This window comes from Schizophyllum commune (genome assembly GCF_000143185.2).
Source record: "Schizophyllum commune H4-8 unplaced genomic scaffold SCHCOscaffold_6, whole genome shotgun sequence".
Lineage (NCBI taxonomy): Eukaryota > Fungi > Basidiomycota > Agaricomycetes > Agaricales > Schizophyllaceae > Schizophyllum > Schizophyllum commune.
The window spans coordinates 950292-973021 of NW_026089543.1; the positions used below are offsets into that span (position 1 = coordinate 950292).

General features: G+C 56.6%; 14 protein-coding genes across 14 annotated transcripts; 5 read left to right on the forward strand and 9 right to left on the reverse strand.

Moving 5' to 3' along the window:
• Window positions 1–106: 106 nt before the first annotated feature.
• On the reverse strand, window positions 107–584 carry SCHCODRAFT_02748523 (uncharacterized protein; the record flags this gene model as incomplete). The annotated part of the gene is made up of 3 exons (XM_003031797.3): window positions 107–354; window positions 402–518; window positions 575–584. 3 exons carry the CDS (start codon window positions 582–584, stop codon window positions 251–253), a joined length of 231 nt encoding a protein of 76 aa, XP_003031843.1. The 3' UTR covers window positions 107–250.
• On the reverse strand, window positions 575–1506 carry SCHCODRAFT_02625696 (uncharacterized protein; the record flags this gene model as incomplete). Its single annotated transcript, XM_050345314.1, has 1 exon — window positions 575–1506. A coding segment is annotated over exon 1 (316 nt), but the record flags the coding sequence as incomplete, so codon positions are not given.
• A 122-nt stretch (window positions 1507–1628) lies between these two features.
• Window positions 1629–2209, reverse strand: SCHCODRAFT_02688658 (uncharacterized protein). The gene is made up of 2 exons (XM_050346812.1): window positions 1999–2209; window positions 1629–1949 (listed from the first exon to the last, which is right to left on the reverse strand). Exons 1-2 carry the CDS (start codon window positions 2135–2137, stop codon window positions 1846–1848), a joined length of 243 nt encoding a protein of 80 aa, XP_050200007.1. The 5' UTR covers window positions 2138–2209; the 3' UTR covers window positions 1629–1845.
• Window positions 2210–3454: 1245 nt separating this feature from the next.
• Window positions 3455–5533, forward strand: SCHCODRAFT_02287368 (uncharacterized protein). Its single transcript, XM_003032232.2, has 5 exons — window positions 3455–3629; window positions 3678–3790; window positions 3847–4502; window positions 4558–5184; window positions 5239–5533. The coding sequence occupies exons 1-5, from the start codon at window positions 3598–3600 to the stop codon at window positions 5461–5463; spliced, it is 1653 nt and encodes a 550-aa protein (XP_003032278.2). The 5' UTR covers window positions 3455–3597; the 3' UTR covers window positions 5464–5533.
• Window positions 5376–6192, forward strand: SCHCODRAFT_02625702 (uncharacterized protein). The gene is made up of 2 exons (XM_050345315.1): window positions 5376–5676; window positions 5728–6192. The coding sequence occupies exons 1-2, from the start codon at window positions 5577–5579 to the stop codon at window positions 6042–6044; spliced, it is 417 nt and encodes a 138-aa protein (XP_050200008.1). The 5' UTR covers window positions 5376–5576; the 3' UTR covers window positions 6045–6192.
• Window positions 6193–6350: 158 nt separating this feature from the next.
• SCHCODRAFT_02625703 (uncharacterized protein) lies at window positions 6351–8374 on the forward strand. The gene is made up of 6 exons (XM_050345316.1): window positions 6351–6407; window positions 6454–7286; window positions 7361–7771; window positions 7830–8032; window positions 8090–8281; window positions 8335–8374. Exons 2-4 carry the CDS (start codon window positions 6503–6505, stop codon window positions 7892–7894), a joined length of 1260 nt encoding a protein of 419 aa, XP_050200009.1. The 5' UTR covers window positions 6351–6407; window positions 6454–6502; the 3' UTR covers window positions 7895–8032; window positions 8090–8281; window positions 8335–8374.
• Window positions 7713–8915, reverse strand: SCHCODRAFT_02625706 (Cyanase). Its single transcript, XM_003031796.2, has 9 exons — window positions 8778–8915; window positions 8667–8724; window positions 8543–8616; window positions 8336–8485; window positions 8253–8282; window positions 8169–8186; window positions 8027–8118; window positions 7830–7970; window positions 7713–7771 (listed from the first exon to the last, which is right to left on the reverse strand). The coding sequence occupies exons 1-8, from the start codon at window positions 8784–8786 to the stop codon at window positions 7940–7942; spliced, it is 462 nt and encodes a 153-aa protein (XP_003031842.1). The 5' UTR covers window positions 8787–8915; the 3' UTR covers window positions 7713–7771; window positions 7830–7939.
• A 515-nt stretch (window positions 8916–9430) lies between these two features.
• Window positions 9431–10901, reverse strand: SCHCODRAFT_02625712 (uncharacterized protein). Its single transcript, XM_050345317.1, is given in 7 exon segments — window positions 9431–9643; window positions 9657–9798; window positions 9848–9910; window positions 10080–10138; window positions 10187–10331; window positions 10535–10564; window positions 10831–10901. The coding sequence occupies 5 exon segments, from the start codon at window positions 10562–10564 to the stop codon at window positions 9751–9753; spliced, it is 345 nt and encodes a 114-aa protein (XP_050200010.1). The 5' UTR covers window positions 10831–10901; the 3' UTR covers window positions 9431–9643; window positions 9657–9750.
• Window positions 10902–11752: 851 nt separating this feature from the next.
• On the forward strand, window positions 11753–12793 carry SCHCODRAFT_02287566 (uncharacterized protein). Its single transcript, XM_003032231.3, has one exon. It carries the CDS (start codon window positions 11855–11857, stop codon window positions 12587–12589), a length of 735 nt encoding a protein of 244 aa, XP_003032277.1. The 5' UTR covers window positions 11753–11854; the 3' UTR covers window positions 12590–12793.
• A 970-nt stretch (window positions 12794–13763) lies between these two features.
• On the reverse strand, window positions 13764–15316 carry SCHCODRAFT_02625721 (proline-specific peptidase). The gene is made up of 3 exons (XM_003031794.2): window positions 14926–15316; window positions 14194–14868; window positions 13764–14141 (listed from the first exon to the last, which is right to left on the reverse strand). Exons 2-3 carry the CDS (start codon window positions 14859–14861, stop codon window positions 13895–13897), a joined length of 915 nt encoding a protein of 304 aa, XP_003031840.1. The 5' UTR covers window positions 14862–14868; window positions 14926–15316; the 3' UTR covers window positions 13764–13894.
• Window positions 15317–15540: 224 nt separating this feature from the next.
• Window positions 15541–16814, reverse strand: SCHCODRAFT_02701238 (uncharacterized protein; the record flags this gene model as incomplete). Its single annotated transcript, XM_050346946.1, has 5 exons — window positions 15541–15983; window positions 16030–16128; window positions 16182–16466; window positions 16514–16654; window positions 16712–16814. The coding sequence occupies 5 exons, from the start codon at window positions 16812–16814 to the stop codon at window positions 15541–15543; spliced, it is 1071 nt and encodes a 356-aa protein (XP_050200011.1).
• Window positions 16815–17929: 1115 nt separating this feature from the next.
• On the forward strand, window positions 17930–19835 carry SCHCODRAFT_02625730 (molybdopterin binding oxidoreductase). Its single transcript, XM_050345318.1, has 4 exons — window positions 17930–18109; window positions 18157–18831; window positions 18884–19048; window positions 19182–19835. The coding sequence occupies exons 2-4, from the start codon at window positions 18208–18210 to the stop codon at window positions 19779–19781; spliced, it is 1389 nt and encodes a 462-aa protein (XP_050200012.1). The 5' UTR covers window positions 17930–18109; window positions 18157–18207; the 3' UTR covers window positions 19782–19835.
• A 797-nt stretch (window positions 19836–20632) lies between these two features.
• On the reverse strand, window positions 20633–22590 carry SCHCODRAFT_02625733 (uncharacterized protein). The gene is made up of 2 exons (XM_003031792.3): window positions 22180–22590; window positions 20633–22121 (listed from the first exon to the last, which is right to left on the reverse strand). The coding sequence occupies exon 2, from the start codon at window positions 22112–22114 to the stop codon at window positions 20654–20656; it is 1461 nt and encodes a 486-aa protein (XP_003031838.1). The 5' UTR covers window positions 22115–22121; window positions 22180–22590; the 3' UTR covers window positions 20633–20653.
• Window positions 22272–22655, reverse strand: SCHCODRAFT_01300477 (uncharacterized protein). Its single transcript, XM_050341404.1, has 2 exons — window positions 22553–22655; window positions 22272–22499 (listed from the first exon to the last, which is right to left on the reverse strand). The coding sequence occupies exons 1-2, from the start codon at window positions 22599–22601 to the stop codon at window positions 22372–22374; spliced, it is 177 nt and encodes a 58-aa protein (XP_050200013.1). The 5' UTR covers window positions 22602–22655; the 3' UTR covers window positions 22272–22371.
• Window positions 22656–22730: the final 75 nt, after the last annotated feature.

The window sequence follows — 22730 nt, forward strand, 5'->3', positions numbered from 1 at the left end:
ACCTGCTTTCGAAGGGCAGGACCAATGCGAAGGATGAGAACGATGTTATACCTGGCCGAGGTGGAATACAATAGTCTACTAGACGTGTAAGTACATGCTATGGTGTCTACGGTGCAAAGCGGATGTCAGAAACTAGGACACAAAATCATACGCGCTTGGCACTATAATACAGCTGGAGATGCGGGTTAAAAAAACAGGAGCGAGAGACTGCGATAGCGCAAAAGAGTGATAGGTGAGGGAATGTGGACGATCAATAGCCTGCTCGCGTCAGAGCGTCGTAGGCGACGGTGGCGGCGGCCTCGGAGGCGGCCTGCCTGGAAGGTCCGTACGCGCGACCCCACTCCCCCTTGTTGACTATAGCCGGTTAGATAGTCGCCCAATATGTGGGAAGAGGCACGTACTCCGGACGATGCACAACCACTGTTGGGCGGCCGGCTCCCTGGGGAAGGACAAGTACTCAAGCTCGGGCCGAGGCCATCCGAGGCCAGTGACGCGGTTGTGAAGCTTGGTCTTCTCGTCTAAAGATATAATCAGGACGACGAGTTGGGCAGAAATGAGAGGTCGCTTGACATACGCGTTGACATGGCTTGTTTGTCTGCGGGGTGGGGGGAGATAGCCAACGGGAGTCTTGGACAAGGGAGGGTTGAGGGGAGTCGATGGTGAGTGGGTTACACTTCGGTCCTCTTTATACTACCGTCCATCCCTGGTATTCCCGGTCGTCTACCGCTTCGGACGCGTAGGCGCCATTGCTGCAAGGAAGCCCAGGTTGAGTGTGCAGCGACACGAGGACAGGAGAAAGACGGCTGCAGTTGAGGCGCCTGCCATATTCGTCGCACGAAGTCTCGTCGTCGTGGTGTGCATTGCTCGGGTAGACGTCCGGCGTAGGGTTGAGAGAGCCGTAGAGTGCATTGCAGTCATAGACCAGAGCCGTCGGGGTCGGAGGCAGCGTTGTCGTCTGCAGGGAGTGCAGAGAGAATGCTAGGAAGTATAGACGATTTGTGGTCATTCATTCGCCGGAGACCTTCAGGTTCGAAGATCATCGTTCTTGATCGCCGGAGAGGTCGTAGTAGATCAAGCTCGAGTGTATTCTGCGTGACTGGTCTGCGAGTTGGACCTACATTCCCAAATTCAGTTGAAGTCCGTACGTGGTCAGCTGCTACTGCCGTGCAGTCTCTCGTCGAGCACATCTAGCTAAGAGTCTTCTCATCTGTCCGATGCCTCTCCGTGTGAGGTGGTCCTCCTGCAGCGTTTCGAGCGGATGCTACATCGATCATGGCAGGCGATAGAGACTGTAGAGACCGCGTTCATCGATTTGGTAGACAGGCGTCCTAGGGCTGACGCCGGCGCCTAGCAGTCGTCTTGAAGCGCCCAAAGCAAACCTCGTCGCTAGATGGCGAAGTTCGTTCCGACCCAAAGATCCCTCGACACAAATGACCGTGCAGTCGCTGTTCCCTTATCCCGCGGTCGGATATCGTTGGTAGTGCATATCTGGGAGATTCATGCGGCGGTCCGGGTGAGCGCAAAAGGCAAGTTGGTGTGCGGCAATTCCCGAAAGGATTCGGCCCACTTGTTTACGCCACGAATGTTAATGGGGCATAATTCCTTGAGTCACCCGCTTGTCGTGCGCTCAGCTGCAGTGCGATATATCTGACATTGGGTTGGCGTAGCTATACAGAGTCATTGGGGAAGACCGGATATTCAGAACTACGACTGTATGTGCTTTATACTCAGAGCCTCCAAGGTACTAGTACTAGTAATACGAACGTCCTCAGTTGGCTACCGAAAATAGGGCATGTCTTGAGGGTGCAACGGGAAAGAAGACTTTACATGAAGAAACATAGTAAATCAGTAGCCTTGCTGGATCAGAACGCTGTAGGCGATGGCAGCTGCAGCCTCGGATGCTGCATGCCTGGATGGCCCGTATGCGCGACCCCATTCTGAGGCATTCACTGTGGACATTTAGACAAGGGTGTTTTATAGGGGAGAAGATTCACGTACTTCGGACGATGCACAACCACTGGTTGGTACCCCCCTCCCTTACAGTGGGGCCTTCATATTGGTACTCAGGCCGTGACCATCCATGGCCAATGACGCGGTTGTGAAGGCGCGTTTTAGAGTGAGAGACCTGTCCTTCCATGGGTATGGTGCTCAGTGAAAGGAAGGAATCAGTAGTGTGAGTGTGTAGGACGAAGTGATATGTCTCATCCGCCAACTCACCGTACTTATACGTACGCGAGGAGTCCGCAAGGCTGTCGTTCGTACACGTCTAATGAATTCGGTCATAATTGCTTATACGTCAGAGATCGATACGTGATTACTCGTGCACAGTACTAGGATTCGTAGAAGGGCGTCGCTCATGGAGACTTGGCAGAAGTTAACATCGAGGCTCAACAGCATCGGTAGACGCTAGCAGCTGGTGAGTTCTATGAGGGGAAAAGCTAGATGCTCGTAAGCCGGAGTCGGGCGTGGCGTAGTTTGTAGGGTGAAAATTCGCGTACTAGGATCACACGACTGCAGCTTTCGACTCCGAGATGGAGGGATCGATGTCGAACTTGAAGTCACATTCGCCGCCGCTGTCTGAGAGATCCAGGTTCCTCTGCTCCGTTCTCCGAAGTCTTGCCGTACCATACAGCGACGATGGCCTGAGGTGACATTGTCAAGAGCCTCTGCGGCAACATAGGAGTCGAACCGGCATATGCCGACTGACCGGAAGTCCCAACCAAACAAGCCACGCGCAGGGCCACTTAACCAGCGCTCTCATGTGCATCTGGTGGCTTCAGCTGCGCGAGGCCTCTGCTCCGACCGCAGAAGCCAGATCCCTTCGAGTATACCGACCTTCTCACACCACACCCGAACAGAGGAGATGAAATTCCCGTCAGATGGCTTTTAGGGCGCACAATGTCAGGGTTCCCTAACTTCCCTTGGAGCCCTTCCAAAGTTCCATCCTTACTGGACAGGGCCTGTCACTTCCTCTGGGACTCAGCTGGCATCGAACTGTTGCGAGGCGATTCTGACGATCATGTGGCGCACGAATCGGTGCGACGAGGCAACGCCGCCATCTGACGCGCGAGGGATAAGTGGAGATCTTCTACGTAGGCCAACGACCTGCCGACATTCATGGTGTCCTTGGACGGCAATGAAGCACCCGCTGTATATAGCTTACTGGCGCAACGCTCTCTTTGGCGGGATAACTCGGATGTTTTCTTGGGCCGACGACGATTTCTAGACACGATTGGCAAGCAATGATCAGCACCGTGTCGAACAAAATATCGAGATGGAGCGCAGAAGAAGTGTCGAACGCAGGGGCTCATTCGATGAGCGATTTACCTTCGACGGGTGACCGCATGGTGTCTGGATGCGCGAACTCGTCTGGCGCGAGCTTGTTTGCTTGCTTACTGACAGCAGAGTCAAGATCTCCACCGCCGACTCTCGAGGACCGATGACGAGTGGAGACCTCTTGGCGTTTGCATCCAAGCTTGCCGTTCTCCATCGACGTCTTCGATATTGCGTACGCTCAGCGGGGCTCTGTATGATATAAGGAGCCCGTCCTGCCCTCCAGCTCATCTTGACCTCCTCGTACTATACGCCGTCGCATCTATGTCTGCCAGCCCTCAGCCAGAAGAGAACTCGTGCGTATTTCAGAACGTCCATGGGCTATGGCTAACGGCAATCGCCAGCTCCGTCCCGCCTCGCGAGGCTGAAGCCCTTGCTTCCGAGACACCTATCAGTTTCGGACGCACCGTCGTTCCCGCACCTTGCTTCAACACGGAGTCGAAGACGGATTCTCTGCGTGCGTTCACCTGCACTTCTTACAATCTTACTCCGCTCACATCACTACACCAACAGTCTACGAGTACGCCGAGCACAGTTACGTCGGCGACGCCATTATGCTATCCCTCAAGGACGGCAGGAAGGTTCCCGCGAAGAACCACAAGTTCACTCTCAAGAACGGTCTCACCGTCACCTACGGGCAGATCAATGGCCTCGCGGGCGACTTTTACGGGACAACGGAGCCCATCAGCGACGGCGCCGACGCGCGCGCCCGGGTGTCGCGATTCCAAGCTGCCTTCGACTCGCTCGCGGAGCCTCGCCTTCGGCAACCCGCCGAGGCTAATGACATCCTTGCCGTCCTGCAGGCCGAGGTCAACGCCGTTAACCAGTCCCTCCAGCATCACACCGATCCTTCCTTTGCATACAGCACCCTGGCGGACGTCAGCGTCAAGCTCCAGCTTCTGACGATGGTTCGACCCTGGCATATTCCCAGCTACGCGGGCTTGGCGAGGATCAACTGGGATCACTTCGGTGCGGACGCTCATGCTGCCTACAATGCAGGCCACGCCTTGGCTTTGGAGGCTGCGGCGTTTGGCGAGCTCGACAAGGCATACGCACTCAACGCCTTCGCGGATCACTATCTCGAGGACTCTTTCTCAGCAGGCCATCTACGGACGCCTCGACGGAATTTGCACTCAACTCTTAATCCATTCGCTGACCTATGTGCCAAGGTACGGCGTCTCCTCACTCTTTGTCTCGCGCGCGGTCACTCACGTGCACACCCAGCATATGCATGACGAGGACTGTGCAATTGGCTTGCAGGTAAAGAACCGCGCCGGCGACTCGTGGACCTGCTACGGCGACAAGCGCGCTCTCGACGAGGTCGCCGCGGACAACATCCACCGCACCGTGGCAGCCGTCCAGGCGTCCGCGAACGAGGTCTACACTGCTTACAAGACAGGCAAAGTCATACCCGCGGAGCAGTATGCCGCCTGGGAGATCGCGCCCACCCTCGAGTCTGCGCTTGGACCTCAGTCGCTCGCACCCCTCTTTAGATACGCGGACGCCTCGCAGAAAGTCATCGAAGTGCGCACCGACATCAAGAACCGTCATAACCCACAGTACGCCACCAAGGGTTGGACATACTGGAGTGTCCATGACGCCGTCGAGAAGAGCGGCTGGTGGAACTATCCTATCCTCCAGAACGGCCCGGCGAAGGTCGTTCCCCATACCGGCTTAGCGACCGTTGCACTTTCGGACGCGGCCGTCTCTCGCGTGTACTTCCAGAACCCCGCCGGCGACGTTCTGGAGAGCCGCCAGCAAGACGGTCTATGGGCGAGTGACCATCAGAAGGTGTGCAGAGCCGCGCGTTTCACGCCTTTGGCTTGCGTGCATACCGAGGACGGAGGCGAAGTACGTCCGGTTGGCCGTCCGTCACTGTATCGGTCGCTGACTCTGGAGATATAGGTTCGGCTATACTATCTTGACGAGAAGTTCAAGTTGTGCGAGTATCGCTTCGTCAAAGGGAAGTGGTACAAGGGCTCGCTGGACACTATGAACGTCCAATGCGATCCCTTCACCTCCATAGCCGCTTTTCAGTACGAGGATGACACTGGTCGACACATCCGTGTCTATTGCCAGGGTCAGTTCCTCGACGTTCGGCACTTACGTTGGACTAAACCGCGCTCGTAGAGCACGAATCCATCGTGATCCAAGAGTTCATCTACAGCAGCGACAAGTGGTCCCGTGGAGCGGCCCTGCCTGCCGCCCTGAGTGGGACCGGCATCGCCGCACTCGCCTACAATATGGACGGCTGGCGCTTCCGCGTGTACTACCAGACGGAGGACCTCATCCTGCGCGAGCACTGCCTCAATGTCGGTGAGAACGACGATGCCTGGTTCGCTGGTAAGTTCTAAGTCCCACTCGGACCTCCGCGCCTTCTCATCAGGCTCTCAGGAAACCTCAACGTCGGCAAGGCTCCTGGACGGACGCATATCGGCGCGCTGTGCGAGACTTGGCGCGGCGTCACGCTGAACGTGTTCTGGATCGACCTCGCGTCGCAGATCACTCGCGCCGTGCAGGTCAACAACACCTGGCACATCTCGACGGTCGTTGGGAATCTGCCTCGTACCGCTCGTTTTGCGCCCTCTCAATGGGCAGGCGGCAAGCACATCCGCCTGTACTACCAGTCTGACAAGTACACCGTGCTGGAGATGTGCAACGACGACGGCGGGTCGCGCTGGACGCCAGGCGGTCAGATCGCGCAGGAGTAGTCTCTTTTTTCTGCTTTGTATCACTGTCGATGGTCGGTTAGCTTTTCTTGGGCGATGTGATTGTGTTCCGTCGCATATGGCATTAGAAGTAAACTAGATTGTACAGTATCATTTGTCTCTGGTAATGCATTATCTGCTTCTCGATAAACATGATCAGTGTCTCAATGTCTGTGCCACCCCGATCTTTGCGCCGGCTCCCTGACAACCCAAAAAGTTGATGCGAGCCTGATGCGCACGTGCCCAGATTCGGCATTTCCCGAAGCATAAAACACGTGCTAGCCACTCGCGTCGAACTTGCTCTCAACTGTGACGCGCTTAACTACAGTACCCCACGTATCCTATTACAGTGGGTCTCAATACCTGGTCGGCTCTGTATGCCCTTAGAAGATTCGAACTCATTCATAAGCAGGGCATACACCTACTAGAGCACGCCTGGAACACGCTGACATTCCTTGGTGATGGCTGACCTTTCGGACGACAACCCTCCTCGGCTGCCTCTGGAGATATTGGAGTACATCATTTGCTGTGTCTCTGACCGGAAGACCTGCTTGACATGCGCGCTGGTCTGTCGCTTCTTCGTGAGACCTAGTCGCCGCCGCGCGTTCCGAAGGCTCAAGAGACGCGGTCTTGAATCCGTGCGGAAGATGAGCTCTCTCCTCGAGTCTCCACATTGCACGTTCGCGCAAGAGACTCACTGGTTTTCGCTGAACCATGACATGTCTGGCGATGGTGGTGTCACGCCACTCGACTGCCTTCAACGCCTCCCCAACCTCGCCACACTCCGCGTCGAGCGCATGACGAGCTCCCAGTGTCAACTATACCTCATGGGTCCTCTCATGCGCAGTCTGCCACACTTGACCAACCTGACTCTGGACTACGTCAGCTTCCTCTCCTTCGACATGTTCCTCATGGTGCTCGCCGCGTTGCCTCGCCTGCAGAGCCTCTCCTGCAGAAGCCTGTCGTTCCACGGGATGCGGAACGTCCCATGGCCGGCGGAGTCAGGAGCCCTGCGCAACCTTCGTTTCCTGAGCTCCGACCCCATGCGCGCCTATGACTGGAGGGTATTCCTGGAGGGGATGCTGGCGGCACCGTATCGCCCGCCGGTGGAGCATCTTGAGCTCAAGTTGCCGTGGCCAGAGGTTGTCATATGCGAACGCATCTGTGATCTAGTGAATGGGTTCAGCCCGACGTTGAAGTTCATGCGCATCAATCCGGGTTTCACGCAGTACGTCCCAGAGGAATGTGAGCACCGAATTCTTCTATATTCACTGGTTGCATCATCATGCGTGTAATTGCCCGTCGCTCATGCCAAACAGACAGCACACTGGACTTTGCCCGCTTCAGGCAGCTGCGGTCTCTCACTGTCGAGCCCACAATGCACATTAGCGACTGGTTCGTACGCGGGCAAGGAGACAAGTTGCTCGACCTGCTCCTCCGCGGGCTCGACGCCCCGCATATGCAGAAGATCGTCTTCCTCATCACCGTAAACGACAGCGGCCCTCCGGAAGACTCGTGCCACCCCAAATCGCCGAAGAAGTGGGCAGAGCTCGACGATCGTATTGCGTGCTTGCCGCATTTTCAGGAGATGAAGTTCGTGCTGTCGCTCTGCTCGCCGTCGATGCAGAGGCGAGGGGAGCATGGCCTTATCACGGACTGGTTGTGTGGGATGCTACCGAAGGCCTGCGCGAGAGGGCTCTTGCGGTTCCGGCTGGTCAACAACGTCGTTCGTACGTGCGCTCTTTTTCAAACAAGGGGCATCCGACTTATGACGATCATATACGACAGCTCAACTCGGCATAATATTCAGACCGGGACCTCAGCTGCTTTTCCGTCGTCCTGAAGTTGCGTAATACACATTTGATTCATCTTCGATGCGGATCTACCGCCAACATTATTCACCATTTGCTATAAGGTAGAAACTTCCCGCTGAATATGATGCATGAGCCATAGTATGCGGAAAGAAGGAGGTTCGGATAACGCACTCGAAGGTGAGCAAGACGCGGTCACCTGCGGGATCGGGCTTCTTCTCGACGGTCACCTTGCAGTTGATCATGGACATGATACCGTCTCCGAACTGCATAATTGTCAGCCGACCCTCGGACGAAGGAAGTGTTCAACAGCGACCTTCTCGTTAATGATAGCCTGCCAGAGAAGGTCGGGTCAACTCTGAACGGCAATCTAGCAATTGGTTCATGTCCTCAGACGCACCTTGATTGCGTGACCATACACCAAGACGCCCTAAGCAAGCACTGGTGTCAGGGCGCGAACGTTCTGGTCAACCGAAAACCTACCTCATACAAGCGGTAGATGACGGGGTCTGTGGGCGGCGAAGAGCCCAAGCCACCGCGCATCGGCCACCATTGGGGGTTGACTTCTTCTTTCAGGCTCTGAAGGCCAAGCACCTCGCCGAGCTTGGCGAGCTCCTCCGCGTCTGGCTTAGCCTGCAAGCCAGTGTGAAGTCAACCATCGAGCGTCATAGTTGTCGCGCGCCGACTTACCTGCCCATAGAACGCCGCTGCGACCCAAACCTCATCGCGGCCGACGGCCTTCGCGATTTCGTCAAAGGTCAAGCCTGTGTGAAGGTGAGCGTACGTCGAATGACCCAGCGTGGCCATCGATGACCTTTGCGCGCCTTCGCTTCGAAGAGGCGCTCACTGATGGTCGTGAATGATGCGATTGTCTGCCGTGCGGCCTGCTTAGCGACAGAGGGGAAGAAAGGTCACAGAGACGTACGGAAGACATGGCAAATGTTTTGGGAAGGGTGAGTGTGCTGGAAGTGCGAAGAACGGTGGTGGGAAACTTCAAGGACGGAAGCAGGCACTTATATATAAGAGGCAGGGATACAATGGGCGTTCGTCGATGATGTCAGGACTCGAACCGCACTTCCGCAGACTTCCGCGCGCGCACGACGGGATCCCATGAAGGCTCACGCGCACGTCCAAGCCTGCAGGCTTTGCGATTCCGGGCGCACGACGGAAGACAAGATTCCAGATGAAGTACAAGGTACCTCGACCACACACCCTCTGTGCTAATGATACCCAAACCCAGTATACACATCGATAATTGTCCTTCGGCGAGACCTTCAGGGCAGCGCTACGCGCGGGCTAGCGATTGAATCCGACGACGACTATACCCCGGTGGATGTTCAAGACAAGTTGTGATCACAGTCATTGCAATTGAAGGGCGCTGGCATATCGGAATCATATTCGGGCCCTCACAACTACCTAATGAAGTCGATAAGCAATCGCAGGAGTCGGAGATCAGCAATTGTCAAGTAACAACTTAGTTGTTCCAATCGCAAGCCCTTGCGAGATAGGTGGGGTCGACTTGAGTAGAGACGATGGAAGATTACCTTGGGGTGAAGGACATGTCCAGGGCAGCAGCGCTATGTATCCTGACGTTCGTATTCTGCGTCTATCGATAACTACAAATAATATACGCCGAGCAAGTGTACGATGCGAGGGTATGTACGGAACGTCGAGGGGTTTGTGGTGTGTACATACATGGAGGGGGAGAGCAAGTAATGTAAAGGCATGACTAAGGTAATACAGGCAGGTCGCGAACAGGGAAAGTCGAGCGCGAGCGCAAACAGGAACGAGCTAGCGCAACAAGAAGGGTCAAGGAACGTATGCAACGTACAAAGACAGCGGCGCAGATATAAGCGTGGTGGCGCGCGCTACAGACCCGTGCATCGGACGACGGTGCTCTACTCGTCGTCCTCGTCCGCCTCCGAGGCCTCCGCGCTCTTCTTCTCCTGCGAGGGATGTTAGACGCAGTATAGAATGTAAGGCCAGTGCACTCACATCATAAGCCGCCTTGTCCGCCTCAGCGCGCTCCTTGTCTTTGGCGGCCTTCGCTACGTAGGGCTGCAAAAATGATTAGTATTCGTCAAGTGCATACACGCGGGGACTTGTAAGGACTTGTGCCGCTTGCGCGAAGACAGGGGAAATTGAAGGGTTGACGCGTACGCGCGAGGAAGGAGGAAGGGGTGCGCAAGTGGGGTGCAGTGGCTAGATGGTATGGACTCGTACTCACCTTCTTCTCATCCTCATCCATCTCCTTCCACTTGGCACCGAGGATCTTGCCCAGCTCACCTGCAAAGCGTCAGCATACACGTCGAGATAGGGAAGCAGAGCACATACCGAAGCTTGCGTCGGGGTTCTCAGCCTTGACACGTTCCCGCCAGTCCTGGCTGAAGAACATGTACGCGGAGAGGGCGCGCTTGGGGGCGTTGGGGTCCTTCTTGGCCTTGCGGGGCGTCTTTTCAGACTTGGTCGCGGCCTTGCGCTGGGAGAGGGTTAGCGAGGGGGCTCAGGACGCGTCGGGTATGAGGGTGGCGACATGGGACGGGGGTGGCGCGCGACCTGCAAAAGTTCGTTCGTCAGCAAGCTGTGCGCCGTAAACATGGACGAGTACGCACGTTTACACCCTCTGCCCACGTTCGACACGCCACTCGCCACGTCGTCGACCGCTCAGACGCGTGTACTCACCCTGGTCTTGGTGTCGGGGTCCTTGGGCATCTGGTGGCGACCAACATTCGTCAGCGTCATATCACGAGACTTTTGGGGTGGAGCACGACGTGGAGGTCGCCCCCGAGACCGCCCGAGGCAGTTTGGAAGGGCGAGAGACCCATCGGCGCGAACGGCGGGGAGCGCGTCGACGCGTCGCGTCGTTTGTTTGGCGGCGCGCCTTGAGCGCGGGAAGGTTGCGCTCGTCACCGTCGGCGACGACGAGCACGCACCACGTTCGGAACAGGACCAAAGGAAGGGGGGAGGAGTGTACTTACGATGATCTGTATACGCGGAAGGGCGGGGAGGCGAGGGGGAATAAAGGCGGGAAAAGTTTGGTGGGCGGGGCTTGGCTGGGGGAGAGAAAGCCTGCGCTGCCCTCGCCCGCTGCGCCCAAAGATATCAAGACGCATGCCGATCGGCCCGAATTCAAAGTCCGCCCCGCACAGACCAAGCAGAGGTTCGGTCCGGTTGCGGAGCAGATATGCCTAAAACGGGCATGGCTTCCGGAGTTTCACCTGTAGCCCTCTGACCAGCCACGGCCCACCCGCTGCCACCCTTCTGCTGACCTGGCTTCCTGCATCTTGCCGCCGCTGCAATCCCTGTTCTCCACGTAAACGATCTGGGATGGTCGCTGGGGCTCGACGCGGCCCAATAGACGTTGTAGTGAGCCCAGGCGATAAGACCGTCTCCGACCAATGCGGTGATATTGCAGTAGGGAGCTGAGCGCTGAGCGCTGGAGCACCACCACAATAGCCCTATATCATTGAGGGGTGAACAGTACAAGTCAGCGATATGCCTGACTGACGCTTTGATTGACAGGGAGAGAGCGCAAAGGCGCGGATCGTCGGCTCTCTTGGTACGCGCGTGTCAGAGGGGACGTCGTAAGCGCAAGTTCGCGGTGGTCGCTGCGAATCAGGGATGTTTCGGACCCTTCGATACGGCCGAATACCATGTTCTCCGACGTGAAGAATGGGACGAGGATGCGAGTGTTCGACCGCAAAATCTCCCAGTGCACAGAGGTGCCACGGACTGTACTCATCCAGGTGATGCATAGCGTGCTGCTTCGAGCTGTGAACAACAAGACCAGACGTCCCGATCCAGTGAGTGACACCGCGAAGGGATCCAGCAGCACAAACAGTTCCGCGAAGTTCGACTTTGAGTCAGGTCTCAGACGCGCTCACGTGCCGCGGCAGATGCCGGGGAGGCTTATAAGCGCAGAACCAGACTGACCCCTTTACAGACGTCTCTTGCCTTCGTTCCTCCATCTCTCGCGCGTATCTTTGCATTTCTTCATCAGCCATGCCTTACCAGCTCGCACCCCTCTCCAACATCTTCCGCTCCATCCTCACCACCGCCCGGCGTCCTTCGGAGGCCGTCCCTGCCACCCCCATCGCCGAGGATGATGACGACGTGTACGATTTCCCTTTGGATCTCGTCGACGACCGAGCTGGTCTCGGTCTTGGATACCCTTCTACTTCTTCCCTCTCCATCTCCAGTCTCGCTGGCCGCGCTGTAGTCACCTCCTCCCCCGCTCCCGCGCCTGCCCCCGTTGTTGCGCCTGCCCCGGCTCCCGAGGCCATCTCTACCCCGCAGAAGCAGAAGAAGAAGGGCATCTTTGGCTTTGTCCTCCCCCTTTTCTCCGCCCCCACCGTTACCCCTGCCTCGCCCCTCCTCGCTCCCGCCCTTTCGTACACCCCCTTCGACTCCTTCTCCTCTTCTTCTCGATCGCTCGCGGCGTTCCTCTCCTCTCCTGCCCCTTCCTCGTACAGCCCTTCCTCCCCTATTCCCTCTTCTCCCACTCCGCCTTCCCCCAATCTTGCCATGCTACGCGCAGCCGCACACGTCCTTCGTCCTGTCTATTTCCCACGCCGCCCGCTGTACGATATACCCGAAGAGATGCCCTCGCCTCGGCTGCTTTCCCCTATACCCCCGATTGCGCGGCATCGCGGCCCGCTTCTGGTTTGGAATGCGGAGACGCAGACGTTTGGATTCTATCGGAGTCCGCTGCTCACGTCGTCGCCTGTTTACTTCTAATTCCTTTCCTTCCCCTTCTGTTGTTGTCTTCTTTCGCGCACTGGTCGCTTTTTCTTCTACTGTCTGTTACTTCGTGGTTCCTTTCTTCTCCTCTGCCATCCCCCTTATAATTGCTATACCCCTTACGCTCTAATTACCTTCCTAATCCTCCATCTCCTTAATTGCCTTCACCCTCTACCTCTATCTTATACCCTAATGTGGCTCCCTGCCTAGCATATACCCCTTTCGTATTCCTTCCTTCTTTATACCCTTCCTCTATTGCCTCATACCTTCTACTTTTTTCTTCGTCTTTCATACTTTCTGATTATGTCTTTTTCCTCTTTACCTTTGCCGTCGCGTACCTACCTTTATCTTCGCCTTCTCGTTCGTTTTCTTCGCTCAGTTCCTTTTACTTACTATTTTCTTCATCTACCTACCCTCTCCAGCGGGCGAACGCCCCCACATCTCGCTCTCCGCGCACGCCTGCGGTCCAGGGTTGCTTCCACAGCGCGTACTACGCCACGCTGCGCAGTAGGGTCGCTCGAAGCACATGTTACCGTTCGTGTGCGCGCGGGAGATTGATTTGTGGTTGTGCGTGGCTGCTTTTGCTGGGGCTGGGGACGTGGGTGGCGGTTTTGAAGCCCGACTTGTTGGGCTCGGCCGTGGTTGTTCGTTGTCTGAGTACATACTTGTTCTCGTTCCGATTATCTAACGTCTGTACATGTACCCACTGCCCAAGGTCTTTCTTACATACCTTCGGCCTCTTCTTCACGGGCGAGCGCACTCACAACTTCGCTCTTCGCGTCCATTCTCCGCGGCAGGGGTGCCTTTTCTGGCACATGGCGCGGTGGTGGGCGCGAATAGGGTTGGGTTGTGATCATGCGCGGCGGTCATCGCTGAAGAGGGCGTCGAGGGTCGGGGTTGCGAGGTCTGGTCGTGTGGAATTTCCGCCGGCTCGGGCTCAGCCCTTTTCGTACCCATGGACTTCTTTTTCCAGTGTTATCGTGCGCTTCCTAACAATTCATCTATGTGTTCTTCGTTCTGAGATGTGATTCGGCTTTGTCAATGATGTCGGAAGGCTCATCAGCACCGCCCTCGGACTCCGTAGCATAGAGGAGGCGACGTAGCAGCTTTGAAAAGGATTTCTGTTGCTCGAGAAACATGCCGTCTGCCGTCGCGCTATTGTTGGTAAATGTATAATTTCAATGTAAAACTATAATTGCCCTCTCCTCTTCTCACTCAATCTTTCCCCGCTTGTGAGACGAAGCTGACTGATGAGATTAGATTTCTCTCTAGATATACCATGTTCAGCTCCTTGCGCACCCTTCACGCTCGTTCACACCCAAGGTAATCGGCAAGAACACGGTTGAACTCGTCACGCTCCTCCCAGAAAGGCGTATGACTCGAATGCTCAAACTTCACCCACTTCACTCCAGATATCTTGTCAATGAAAGGTGTGACAATCCAGTCCTGCGCGAAGTCCCTAGCCCCGTTGAGGACTAGCGTGGGGACGTATATCTCTCCTAGCTTGTCGCGCACGTCCCATCCGTTCAGCTCACCGCCCTGAGCGTTCCTATAACGGTTCAGTACAATTTTTCGAGAGGGAGGAAGCAAGCAAAGCGCACATAGCGTCGTCGGTCGTCGTATCCGCATTCTCGCCAAAGTGATACGCCATGCTTCGCAGGAAATCTTCCGGAAATGGCTGCACCATGCACCCATACTGCGCATAGAACAACTGGACCGCCGCCCAGCGCTCCTCTCGGGTCGCGCTCTGGCTAACGATGGTCTTCTTCGCCTGCTCCGGAATGTCCGCCTTCTCCAGCAGCTGCATGAACGAGATGTCCCACCACTTCCTGTTGGGGATCGTGTTCGCCAAGATGAAGTTGCGCATCCCTTTGGGATGCCTGCGCAAGACGAGTTCCTGCCCGAGGATGCCGCCCCACGAGTGGCCGAGGTAGTCGTACTCCTCGATCTTCAGATGGGCGAGGAGATTCAGAAGCTCGTCGATGAAGAAGTCGAAAGTCCAGAAATCGGTATCGCCCTTTCGCTCGCGCACGTGCGTGCTCAGGCCGGTGCCGATCTGGTCGTAGAAGACGACAGCGGTGCTATGCGTGCTCGCAAGGTCGCTGATGGGCAGCAAGTAGTCGTGCGTGAAGGAAGGGCCGCCGTGGACGACGATGAGAGGGCGCTTGCCGGAGGAGAGGTCGCCGAAGATCTTGTAGTACGTCTCGTAAGTGCGCTCGCCAACCGTGTAGGGGGCTTTGCCATCGCTGTAGTCAGGGAAGGCAGTCATGGTGGCGCTAACCGAGCGTCAGTGAGCCCTGCTTTGGATTCTCGTTGGCTCAAGTAATGCTCACCGTGTGAATGGGCTCTGGATGTGGATGGGAGATGCCACGACGTAGTCGTGGGCTCCATTTGTATGGGCCCACTCGCCGCTTTGTGGGCAGAGCGGCGTTTAGTGAATCAAAGGGGCAACTCCCACCTTACTTATGAGCTGTCGAAGCGCTGATAGATTGAGCATGGTAGGCATGAGTCTGACTCATTGCCGCTTGCCGTCGTGTGCTGCCTGTGATGTAGCACCCGCGGCAATTGCAGCTAATCGCGCAGGTTAGTAGCCTCATACGCTTGACTTGCACAGACCAGGGCTCATCGCTTCATAAGTAGGCCCATGCGGATTCACCCGTCTTGGTCTGCAGTTGAGGATGGAGTGGGTTCGATTGATACGAGTGTCGCGGAACGTATGCATAGCCGGCATGGGTTCCGTATAACGCGCGTGACATGTTGGCGGAGAAGTCACGCAAACATTATCTATCAGCTTCCCCCAAGACAGTTGGCGCACAGTTCTGAACATTGAGTCCATTCAACAAAACTGCAACAATAACTACGATCAGGGCAACATATTCACAAAAACGCGATGGTGTTGGTGAAGCGCTATGCCGCGCCCCTCGATGGCACAGGCGGAGTAGACACGCTCACACCTCTGCAAGTTGAATTTCCGAGGTTGCGTCCCCGCCGCAACGTGAGCCTGACCCTTTAAAGTGGATGCTCGAGACGATCATAGTACGGGATCCCCCCTTGCCCGGTATATCGTCCCCCACACGAGCGGGCTCGTTGAACGCCAGATCTGTCGTCTGTGCGCTCCACGCCCGACCACTAGCAACGCGGAGGATGATAAGCACCGCGCTCGTGCACATGACCTGCGACAGGATGGGCAGCAGCGTGTAGGAAACGGGGCTGCCCATGCCGTACGTGATGATGAAGACGAGATTCGTCAGGGCGTATGGGCTGGCGCTCTCGACGACCAATGCGGCGATGCTGGTATACATATGCGCGTGCTGCGGGCCTAGCGTCGCCTTGACTCGCTTGCTCATCGCAAGCAGGCGGCCGGCGATGAGGAGCGTCAGTAGGACGTTCACTGGGGCGAGTCAGCGTTTTAAATACTCATTTGCACCGCGACGCACCCGCAAGTGAAAGCGAGAAGTACGCGAGGCCAAAGTTGACTTGCCGCCACAGACTCTGCGCCGGTTGACTAACCTGGTAGAGGAGTAATATCGACATGCCTGGGCTGCCATCAGTATCGTTTGAGCGGGCTTCGGTGGCTGATAGGCCTAACTTATCGACGCGAGGTAGACGCAAGCCGGAACGATGATGATCCCCCATCGCTTGGTCCACACAATGTAGCAGCGATAGAGCTGTTGGGCCTTAGCGCGCATCGTCGAGAACAGAAGAATGACGAGCCATACCAAGAGAACGTCGGCCAAAGCACTAGCGGCAATGTAGCTGGCGTTGCCCAACACGACGAAGGGATCGCCATAATTTGCGACGATGAATGCAGACGGGCCTCCAGCGTATAGTCGGTTCTCGACAAACATGCGTACACTGAGCTCTGCGTTTGTGGCTGGGAGCTGCATCAGGCATACTCAATGTCAGTATCTCAGAGCGCACCGTAGTTGATGGTCCCACAGGCGAAGACGAGTCCGACGAACGCTAGCAGGGATCCATTGTAGTTGCGACTAGCCCGTGACCCCGAAGACATGCAGGTAAAGAGGGCCCGCACTGTGAGGAAGGAGACCGCTATCAGGACGCCTATGTGTAAAGGTAGGTCAGTAAGCACTGCTTGTAAGCGATGAAAAAAACACTCACCCCAGGCCCCGCCTCCAATGAGGGGGCCCAACAAAAGCGTTCGATCTATCATCAGGAGGAGAGGTGCCTCATCGACGGTATTGCAGGTCGCGTTGTCAGCCATGGTGGCGGTAGTCAAGTGGGCACTCGCGGCCCCGCAATTGCCTGAGTCGGCGTTATGGAGCGTCTTGGTGGTTGAGCGGACAACCGCACTGGCAGTCTAGACGTACAGTCAACGCGGATTCGCCCTACCAGACAGATGCAATCATGCTGACCGCGTTTGGGCTGCACTGCACTGCATTCCTTCAAACCTGTATGATAGCGAGAGGAGGGTGACTTGACAGTCTTCGTCTGGATCCTGGCACCGTGTGGAATACCGAATCTGAGCACCGAAAGAAAGTACGATGCGCAGAGTGCGACTGCTGTATACTCATCTTTCCCAGTCGGATACATGCACGCGGTCCGCGGCATGCGCCTCAACAATCGACTTCTTGAGACCGTCTGTAGTACAATAGACAGTCCAGCACCGTGCGCATAAGAGACTTGCGCATCAGCTCTCCCCATGATCCGAGCGAGTACTTAGTCTGAAGGCCTGTCGCGAAGAGAACGGATGAAACGCTCGATGATTGCGATGGCGCCGCACCTTCGCTGAGCGACGCGGCTTGACGGGCCAGATTAGGTGCGTCACTATTCTGAGCGACCTTGATTCGCGGGATGAGGCAGGTGGCATGTACACTCGTGAACGTTGATGGCAAGGAGCAAACGGACCAAACATGAGCAAACACGTAATTGCTCGTCAACTCCGACTCCGAGGACTTAATGTTGGCAACTGGCTGAGCTCACTCTGTGGCTGCACGCAAATATCTCGTTCAAGACCTATCTGCCTTTTCCGCGGTACTGCCTTATCGATGGTGTATGAATTCTATCTGCCGTCGCGCGCTTCGGTGCAGATATTGCGAGGTACGTTCCCAGACCATAGCATCCGTAACTCACACAGCTACTGATGCGATTGACACTTTCATAGTCTGCCCTCTGAGATATATATATGAAGCTGTATAGTCTTTTTACTAACAACCGTACCTCCAAGATAGTTTCGTACTACCGAGTACACCTGTAGGTCCATCACGCACGCGGTCATGTGCCGGTTCATATTCTGCACGCGACGCCACCAATGACGTTTGCTTCCGACGTCCATTGCGCCCCAACATGGAGAACTCATGTTTCCTCCCACCGTCTCCTCTGATCTGTATACGACCGTCGCCATACCGGAGCCTGCTAGGATCCGTGCTACCGTGGAGATTTCCTCGGTCACTCCCAGTGTCTTCGACCGATTGTCCTACCGATAACGACAGTGACTACCCACTGTGACACTACTCGTGTCCGTTCTGCTTCCATTAGCCTTTGGCCCTTGCGCAGACGGTGCGTCCGTTCCCCGCAGACCTTGCATCGCACCCTGACCTGTCCAGACCTTAGACTGGACAGCCAACTCAACCTAGAGGGAATCTCCTCCCACCATCATGGATCCAGCGCAAGAGGAGCTCTTCATCGTCCGCCAGGATAGTCCCCTCAACGCCGAGCCGCCCACCTCCGCTTTGGCAGAGTTCCCCATCACTCCTGAGCAGCTCGTCTACCACCGCAACCACAGCGACGTCCCCGCGCACGACGGCACCCTCGTCGTCGGCGCCGAGGACCCCGCCGCGCCCGCCGACCCGCCCCCGGCAGATCCCACCGATCCCCACCCCCCACCGCGCCGCGTGCTGCCGGATATCACGCAGGCGACGACGTTTACCATAGACGACCTTGAGAGACGCTTCCCGAAGGCGCGCGTGGAGGCCGTGCTGCAGTGCGCGGGGCTGCGGCGGGCGGAGATGGGGGCGACGGGGCGGGAGGTGAAGGGCGTGCCGTGGGGCGCGGGGGTCGTGGCGAATTGCTACTGGGGCGGGGTGCGGTTGCGGGATGTGCTGCTGGAGGTGTTCCCGGGGCTGGAGAGGGAGGCAAATGGGGCCAATCGAACGGATGAGCACGCGCATGTGTGCTTCACGGCGCGGGGCGCGAAGTGCGAGGACGATGCGTATTATGGGGCGAGCATACCGCTGTCGAAGGCGCTGGATCCGGAGGGGGATGTGTTGGTTGCTTGGGAGGTATGGTCCCGTGTCGAAGCTGTCGGGAACGTGAGCTAATGCGAGGATGTAGATGAACGACGATGACATACCTCCCGTCCACGGCGGGCCGCTACGCCTCGTCGTCCCAGGCTATCTCGGCGCGCGCTGGGTCAAGTGGCTCGACGGCATCTACCTGAGCAATCGCGAGAGTCCGAACTACTACCAGGCGCGAGATTACAAGGTACTCCCCGAAGAGGTGCGTAGACCTTTCCTCGATCTGCTCGACTCGTTTAGGCTGCTCGATCCGTTTCGTGTGGTCGATTCGTCTAATCTGTTCGGCTCGGTCAATCTTCTCAAAAAATCAAAGGATCAAAACTCACGGCTTGCAGGTCGAAGACAAGAAACAAGCCGCGCCATGGTGGGATAAGGTGCCCTCCATGACCAGCATGCCTCTCAATTCCGTCATCGCGAGCGTGACGAAGGTCGAGGACGATGGCATCCCTGCGGGCCACCTCCGCCTCCGCGTCAAGGGCTACGCGCTTCCCGCGCTCGGCGTACCGGTCGACGAGGTGCAGATCAGCGTCGACGACGAGACGCATAAGGTAGATGAAGAGGGACGTGTGCCGGATAATGAGGCTCTGGCTGGAAAGCTGGCGGTCAATGGCAAGCTGGCAGAACATGGTGAGAAGCTGGCGGCAGCTGGAAAGCTGGTCAAGACAAGGAACATCCAACAACTCCCGCTTCCCGAGGGCCTTGACGTTGACGCGCACCGGGTGTGGGAGGACGCGCGGATCACGTACCAGGGCGGGCGCTGGGCGTGGACGCTGTGGGAGGGCGAGGTGGTGGCGAGGGCGCGGAAGGGGAAGATTATCGTGCGCTCAAGGGCGCTGTCGCGGACTGGGGAGGCTCAGCCGGAGAGTGGGAAGTGGAATTTGCGTGGCGTCGCATGGAATGGATGGAGCGTGGGCGAGTATGAGGTGGATGCGTGAAGGTGCTGTCTTTCGTATATTTAAAGAAATATAGGGCTTTTGGGATAGAGCGCACATAGGTCATTATAGTTGCTCACGCAGGGGCCCCGCCGAGGTACGAGGCAGGGGAAGCGTGAGCAATCGTGACTTCGTGATGGGTGCCCTGGACTTGCCGTGTAAACAAGTACAAATGTTTTCCCGGGGATTACTCGAAAAGAGCTCCGCGAGCTCTGCCGCGCGCAGCGCGGGCGTCTCATAGCGTATTTACTTGAGATTTGGCAAGGGCACTCCGTACCCTGCCATACACACTCGGACCAATTTTCGTGTGAAAATTCGAACATAACGTTGCTCCGCAGCGCCGGGCCTGTCTTTTGACTTTCAAGATGAGCAGAGCTCTCGTTCTTGAGCGCCGCTGGCAGCGGTGAACAATGCCATGCTCGTATACACTTTACATAGGCGGTGCGCAGTACACTTTGTGACCTCAGGATGGCACTCGACGTCCTGAGCCTGCCTTTCGAGCGGCGGTGGCGTATGGCGCGGGCCATCGGCCCGTGGCGCCGCCAGCGCGCCAAAGGCGCTGTAAGCCCCTGCGTGAGCTATCGTGGGTCCCCCACTTAACTATTTTAGGAATTGATTCGTCGAAATCACGCGGACAAGTTGAGTAGAAGAACGTGCAAAAGCGCTCGAGCCGCAATGGTGACGGAAACAAACGATGTCGGCAAAGGCCGAGCATCAAGTCGGGCTAGTCACGTGGAAGCTGCACGCTGGGACCTGCATAGACAAACAAAGGCCAAATAGGGAATTCAGGCTGGACTATTGCATGCAAAACGCTCCACAAGAGCATTAATCAACTTTTACAGAGTTCAGGACAGGGCGATATGGCTTTGAGGGACTTAACAGACGGTAATAACTTGCTTTGTACGCATCCTTTGTAGCCTATAAGAAACTTCGAGCCAGATACGGCGTAAACTTGTACGATTCTCGTTAATCAGCTCCTGGTATATGCTGACCGCGGGCAACCCTTCCACGCGACAAGACTGTAACTGTACATCCAAGTCGCTTATCCCTTCCGTGAGATCCACCTCGCGGCCGGATCGAATGCGCAGCTCCAGAGACTGAAGAGAGACAGCGATGTCATCTGGTGCCGCGGATCGTGACTGGAAGATGTCTACTAGCGAGGCGAACGCGTCTGCAGAAAGCACATAATCCATCATGAGGCGCAAGTGGCGGAGGGCAGGCAGAAGGACTGGATGGTCACGATGAATGATGAGTAAGGAAAGCGCGCTGCTATAGGCTGCCGTATTGTGGTGCACAGTATAGGTCGGCTCCCAGGAGATCGGGACAAGGCGAAGCTGCAGGAGGCACAGCGCGGGACAATGAGCGAGCAGTTCGCTCAACTCCTGAGCAATAGGAGGTTGAACGGCGATGGATAGGGTAGTCAGCCTCAGGCTTTCGGCCAAAACGTACTTCGTGACAGCGCCCAAGTCTTCCGGAGACATCATACTCTTCAGAATGTGACAATCCGTAAGATTTGGGGCGCGCACGCAGCGAAGGCGCCTCACTATCCTGATCGCGAGTTTTTCGAGTTTTGGGCGCTCGAGATGGAGAGCGTTCTCCCACAAATGTTTATCGTACGACGATGCTTCGATAGGGTGTTCCATGAGATGTAGGACGCGAGCGCGTGTCGTGCGCTCAAGCGCGCCTGGTGGAGGGTGGCCCTTCAGGCTAAGGCGCACCAGCTGCTCCCACGGGAAGTCAAGTTTTGGCCCCCAGTGCTCGACATCGACAAGTGCCGGGCAGTCCCTGAAGAGGTCGCGAAAGGGCGCCCAGTCAAGCCTGGTTGTCATCCTGTACAGAATCCGAGAGCGCAGGCTGCGAAGCTGCGGAAGACGGCCTTGGGCGGGAAGCAAGAGATGGAAGACCTCTTCGCTGACGCACACGTCGAGGCGCGACCATCTCGCAGACTGTTCGAGTAGGGCGTTGACCAGCGGTTCCACGGCTTCCGGCGCGTCGGGTTCGATTTCGAAGGATCTCATCGAGATACTCAGCGGCAGCTCTGCAGAGCGTGCGAGTATGACACGGAGGAGCCTCGTCGCACTCGACAGGTTGTTCGACCAGAGCTTGATATGGACATCGGTCCAAAGGGTTGGAGTGTGGACAGCAAGATCGCGCCAGCCTTGACAGACGGCGGCGATTGCGGGAGGACCAGCACGTACGGAGAGGCCATGGACGGATGAGGGATCTTCGCTGGTATCTTCGTGAACAATGCGGCAGGCGTCGAATATTTCGAGGAGAACGTCCGGGGGTATAAGGGTGATGGGACCTCGAGGAACTCTGGAATAATCTGAGCACATCGCAGGACTGTCAATATAGGGCGCAATCAGTACAAGGAGAGCACAGTCTATCACACAATGCTCACCTATGTTTTCCACCCCCTCCCTGAAAGCAGGAACAGATGTCAATGCAACGGACGCAGGGCTTTTCTCAGCTGCAACGGATGACAGGACGTGGCGGTTTGAGGAAGCAACGACAGTCGACTAAAGTTCATCTGCAATCCTACCGGTCATCAGCGAGGTAGTTGTTGAATGTTACAGGTTCGATGTTCCAGTAGTCATGCTATCCAGCATCCGGAAGTGGACGCTGAAGGGCACGCCGCTAGGCGCAGACGAAAGACCGCCCTCCCCACGCTCAACATTCCCGAGCCCTTTAGCAGCTCTTGCGCGGAGTGGGAGGCGTAGCCTGGAGACATCAACGAGCTTCTAATGGAGGATACAGATTGACGCCAGTCTTACCGCCTTGCTCCGTCTTGACCTTGGTCGCAAGCACCGTGCCCAGCGTCATCACCTCCGCGATTCTCTGATGCTTCGACAGCGCCTTAATGAAAGTCGGGTGATAGCTCTGAAGCAAGCGCACTTCGGCAATGTCCGCCCATCAGATTCAACTGGTCACGTGCTCAGCGCAAGCCTGGAC

Excerpts from the sequence above, each read along its gene's own strand:
- SCHCODRAFT_02688658 (XM_050346812.1), bottom strand. The coding sequence starts at position 2,137 with ATGGAAGGACAGGTCTCTCACTCTAAAACGCGCCTTCACAACCGCGTC. Across the intron at positions 1,950-1,998 it reads GTGGTTGTGCATCGTCCGAA|TGAATGCCTCAGAATGGGGT; the intron begins GTACGTGAATCT and ends AAATGTCCACAG.
- SCHCODRAFT_02287368 (XM_003032232.2), top strand. The coding sequence starts at position 3,598 with ATGTCTGCCAGCCCTCAGCCAGAAGAGAACTC. Across the intron at positions 3,630-3,677 it reads CCTCAGCCAGAAGAGAACTC|CTCCGTCCCGCCTCGCGAGG; the intron begins GTGCGTATTTCA and ends GGCAATCGCCAG. Across the intron at positions 4,503-4,557 it reads TCGCTGACCTATGTGCCAAG|CATATGCATGACGAGGACTG; the intron begins GTACGGCGTCTC and ends GTGCACACCCAG.
- SCHCODRAFT_02625702 (XM_050345315.1), top strand. The coding sequence starts at position 5,577 with ATGGACGGCTGGCGCTTCCGCGTGTACTACCAGACGGAGGACCTCATC. Across the intron at positions 5,677-5,727 it reads CGACGATGCCTGGTTCGCTG|GAAACCTCAACGTCGGCAAG; the intron begins GTAAGTTCTAAG and ends TCAGGCTCTCAG.
- SCHCODRAFT_02625703 (XM_050345316.1), top strand. The coding sequence starts at position 6,503 with ATGGCTGACCTTTCGGACGACAACCCTCCTCGGCTGCCTCTGGAGATA. Across the intron at positions 7,287-7,360 it reads GCAGTACGTCCCAGAGGAAT|ACAGCACACTGGACTTTGCC; the intron begins GTGAGCACCGAA and ends CATGCCAAACAG. Across the intron at positions 7,772-7,829 it reads GCTGGTCAACAACGTCGTTC|CTCAACTCGGCATAATATTC; the intron begins GTACGTGCGCTC and ends CATATACGACAG.
- SCHCODRAFT_02625706 (XM_003031796.2), bottom strand. Across the intron at positions 8,617-8,666 it reads CGAAGCGAAGGCGCGCAAAG|GCTTGACCTTTGACGAAATC; the intron begins GTCATCGATGGC and ends ACCTTCACACAG. Across the intron at positions 7,971-8,026 it reads CGCGTCTTGCTCACCTTCGA|CGGGAAGTTTCTACCTTATA; the intron begins GTGCGTTATCCG and ends CATCATATTCAG.
- SCHCODRAFT_02625712 (XM_050345317.1), bottom strand. The coding sequence starts at position 10,564 with ATGCCCAAGGACCCCGACACCAAGACCAGG. Across the intron at positions 10,332-10,534 it reads ACCCCGACACCAAGACCAGG|CGCAAGGCCGCGACCAAGTC; the intron begins GTGAGTACACGC and ends ACCCTCTCCCAG. Across the intron at positions 10,139-10,186 it reads GAACCCCGACGCAAGCTTCG|GTGAGCTGGGCAAGATCCTC; the intron begins GTATGTGCTCTG and ends GACGCTTTGCAG.
- SCHCODRAFT_02287566 (XM_003032231.3), top strand. The coding sequence starts at position 11,855 with ATGCCTTACCAGCTCGCACCCCTCTCCAACATCTTCCGCTCCATCCTC.
- SCHCODRAFT_02625721 (XM_003031794.2), bottom strand. The coding sequence starts at position 14,861 with ATGACTGCCTTCCCTGACTACAGCGATGGCAAAGCCCCCTACACGGTT. Across the intron at positions 14,142-14,193 it reads ACGACGACCGACGACGCTAT|GAACGCTCAGGGCGGTGAGC; the intron begins GTGCGCTTTGCT and ends GAACCGTTATAG.
- SCHCODRAFT_02625730 (XM_050345318.1), top strand. The coding sequence starts at position 18,208 with ATGGATCCAGCGCAAGAGGAGCTCTTCATCGTCCGCCAGGATAGTCCC. Across the intron at positions 18,832-18,883 it reads ATGTGTTGGTTGCTTGGGAG|ATGAACGACGATGACATACC; the intron begins GTATGGTCCCGT and ends GCGAGGATGTAG. Across the intron at positions 19,049-19,181 it reads ACAAGGTACTCCCCGAAGAG|GTCGAAGACAAGAAACAAGC; the intron begins GTGCGTAGACCT and ends CACGGCTTGCAG.
- SCHCODRAFT_02625733 (XM_003031792.3), bottom strand. The coding sequence starts at position 22,114 with ATGTGCTCAGATTATTCCAGAGTTCCTCGAGGTCCCATCACCCTTATA.
- SCHCODRAFT_01300477 (XM_050341404.1), bottom strand. The coding sequence starts at position 22,601 with ATGACGCTGGGCACGGTGCTTGCGACCAAGGTCAAGACGGAGCAAGGC. Across the intron at positions 22,500-22,552 it reads GGTCAAGACGGAGCAAGGCG|GCTACGCCTCCCACTCCGCG; the intron begins GTAAGACTGGCG and ends TGATGTCTCCAG.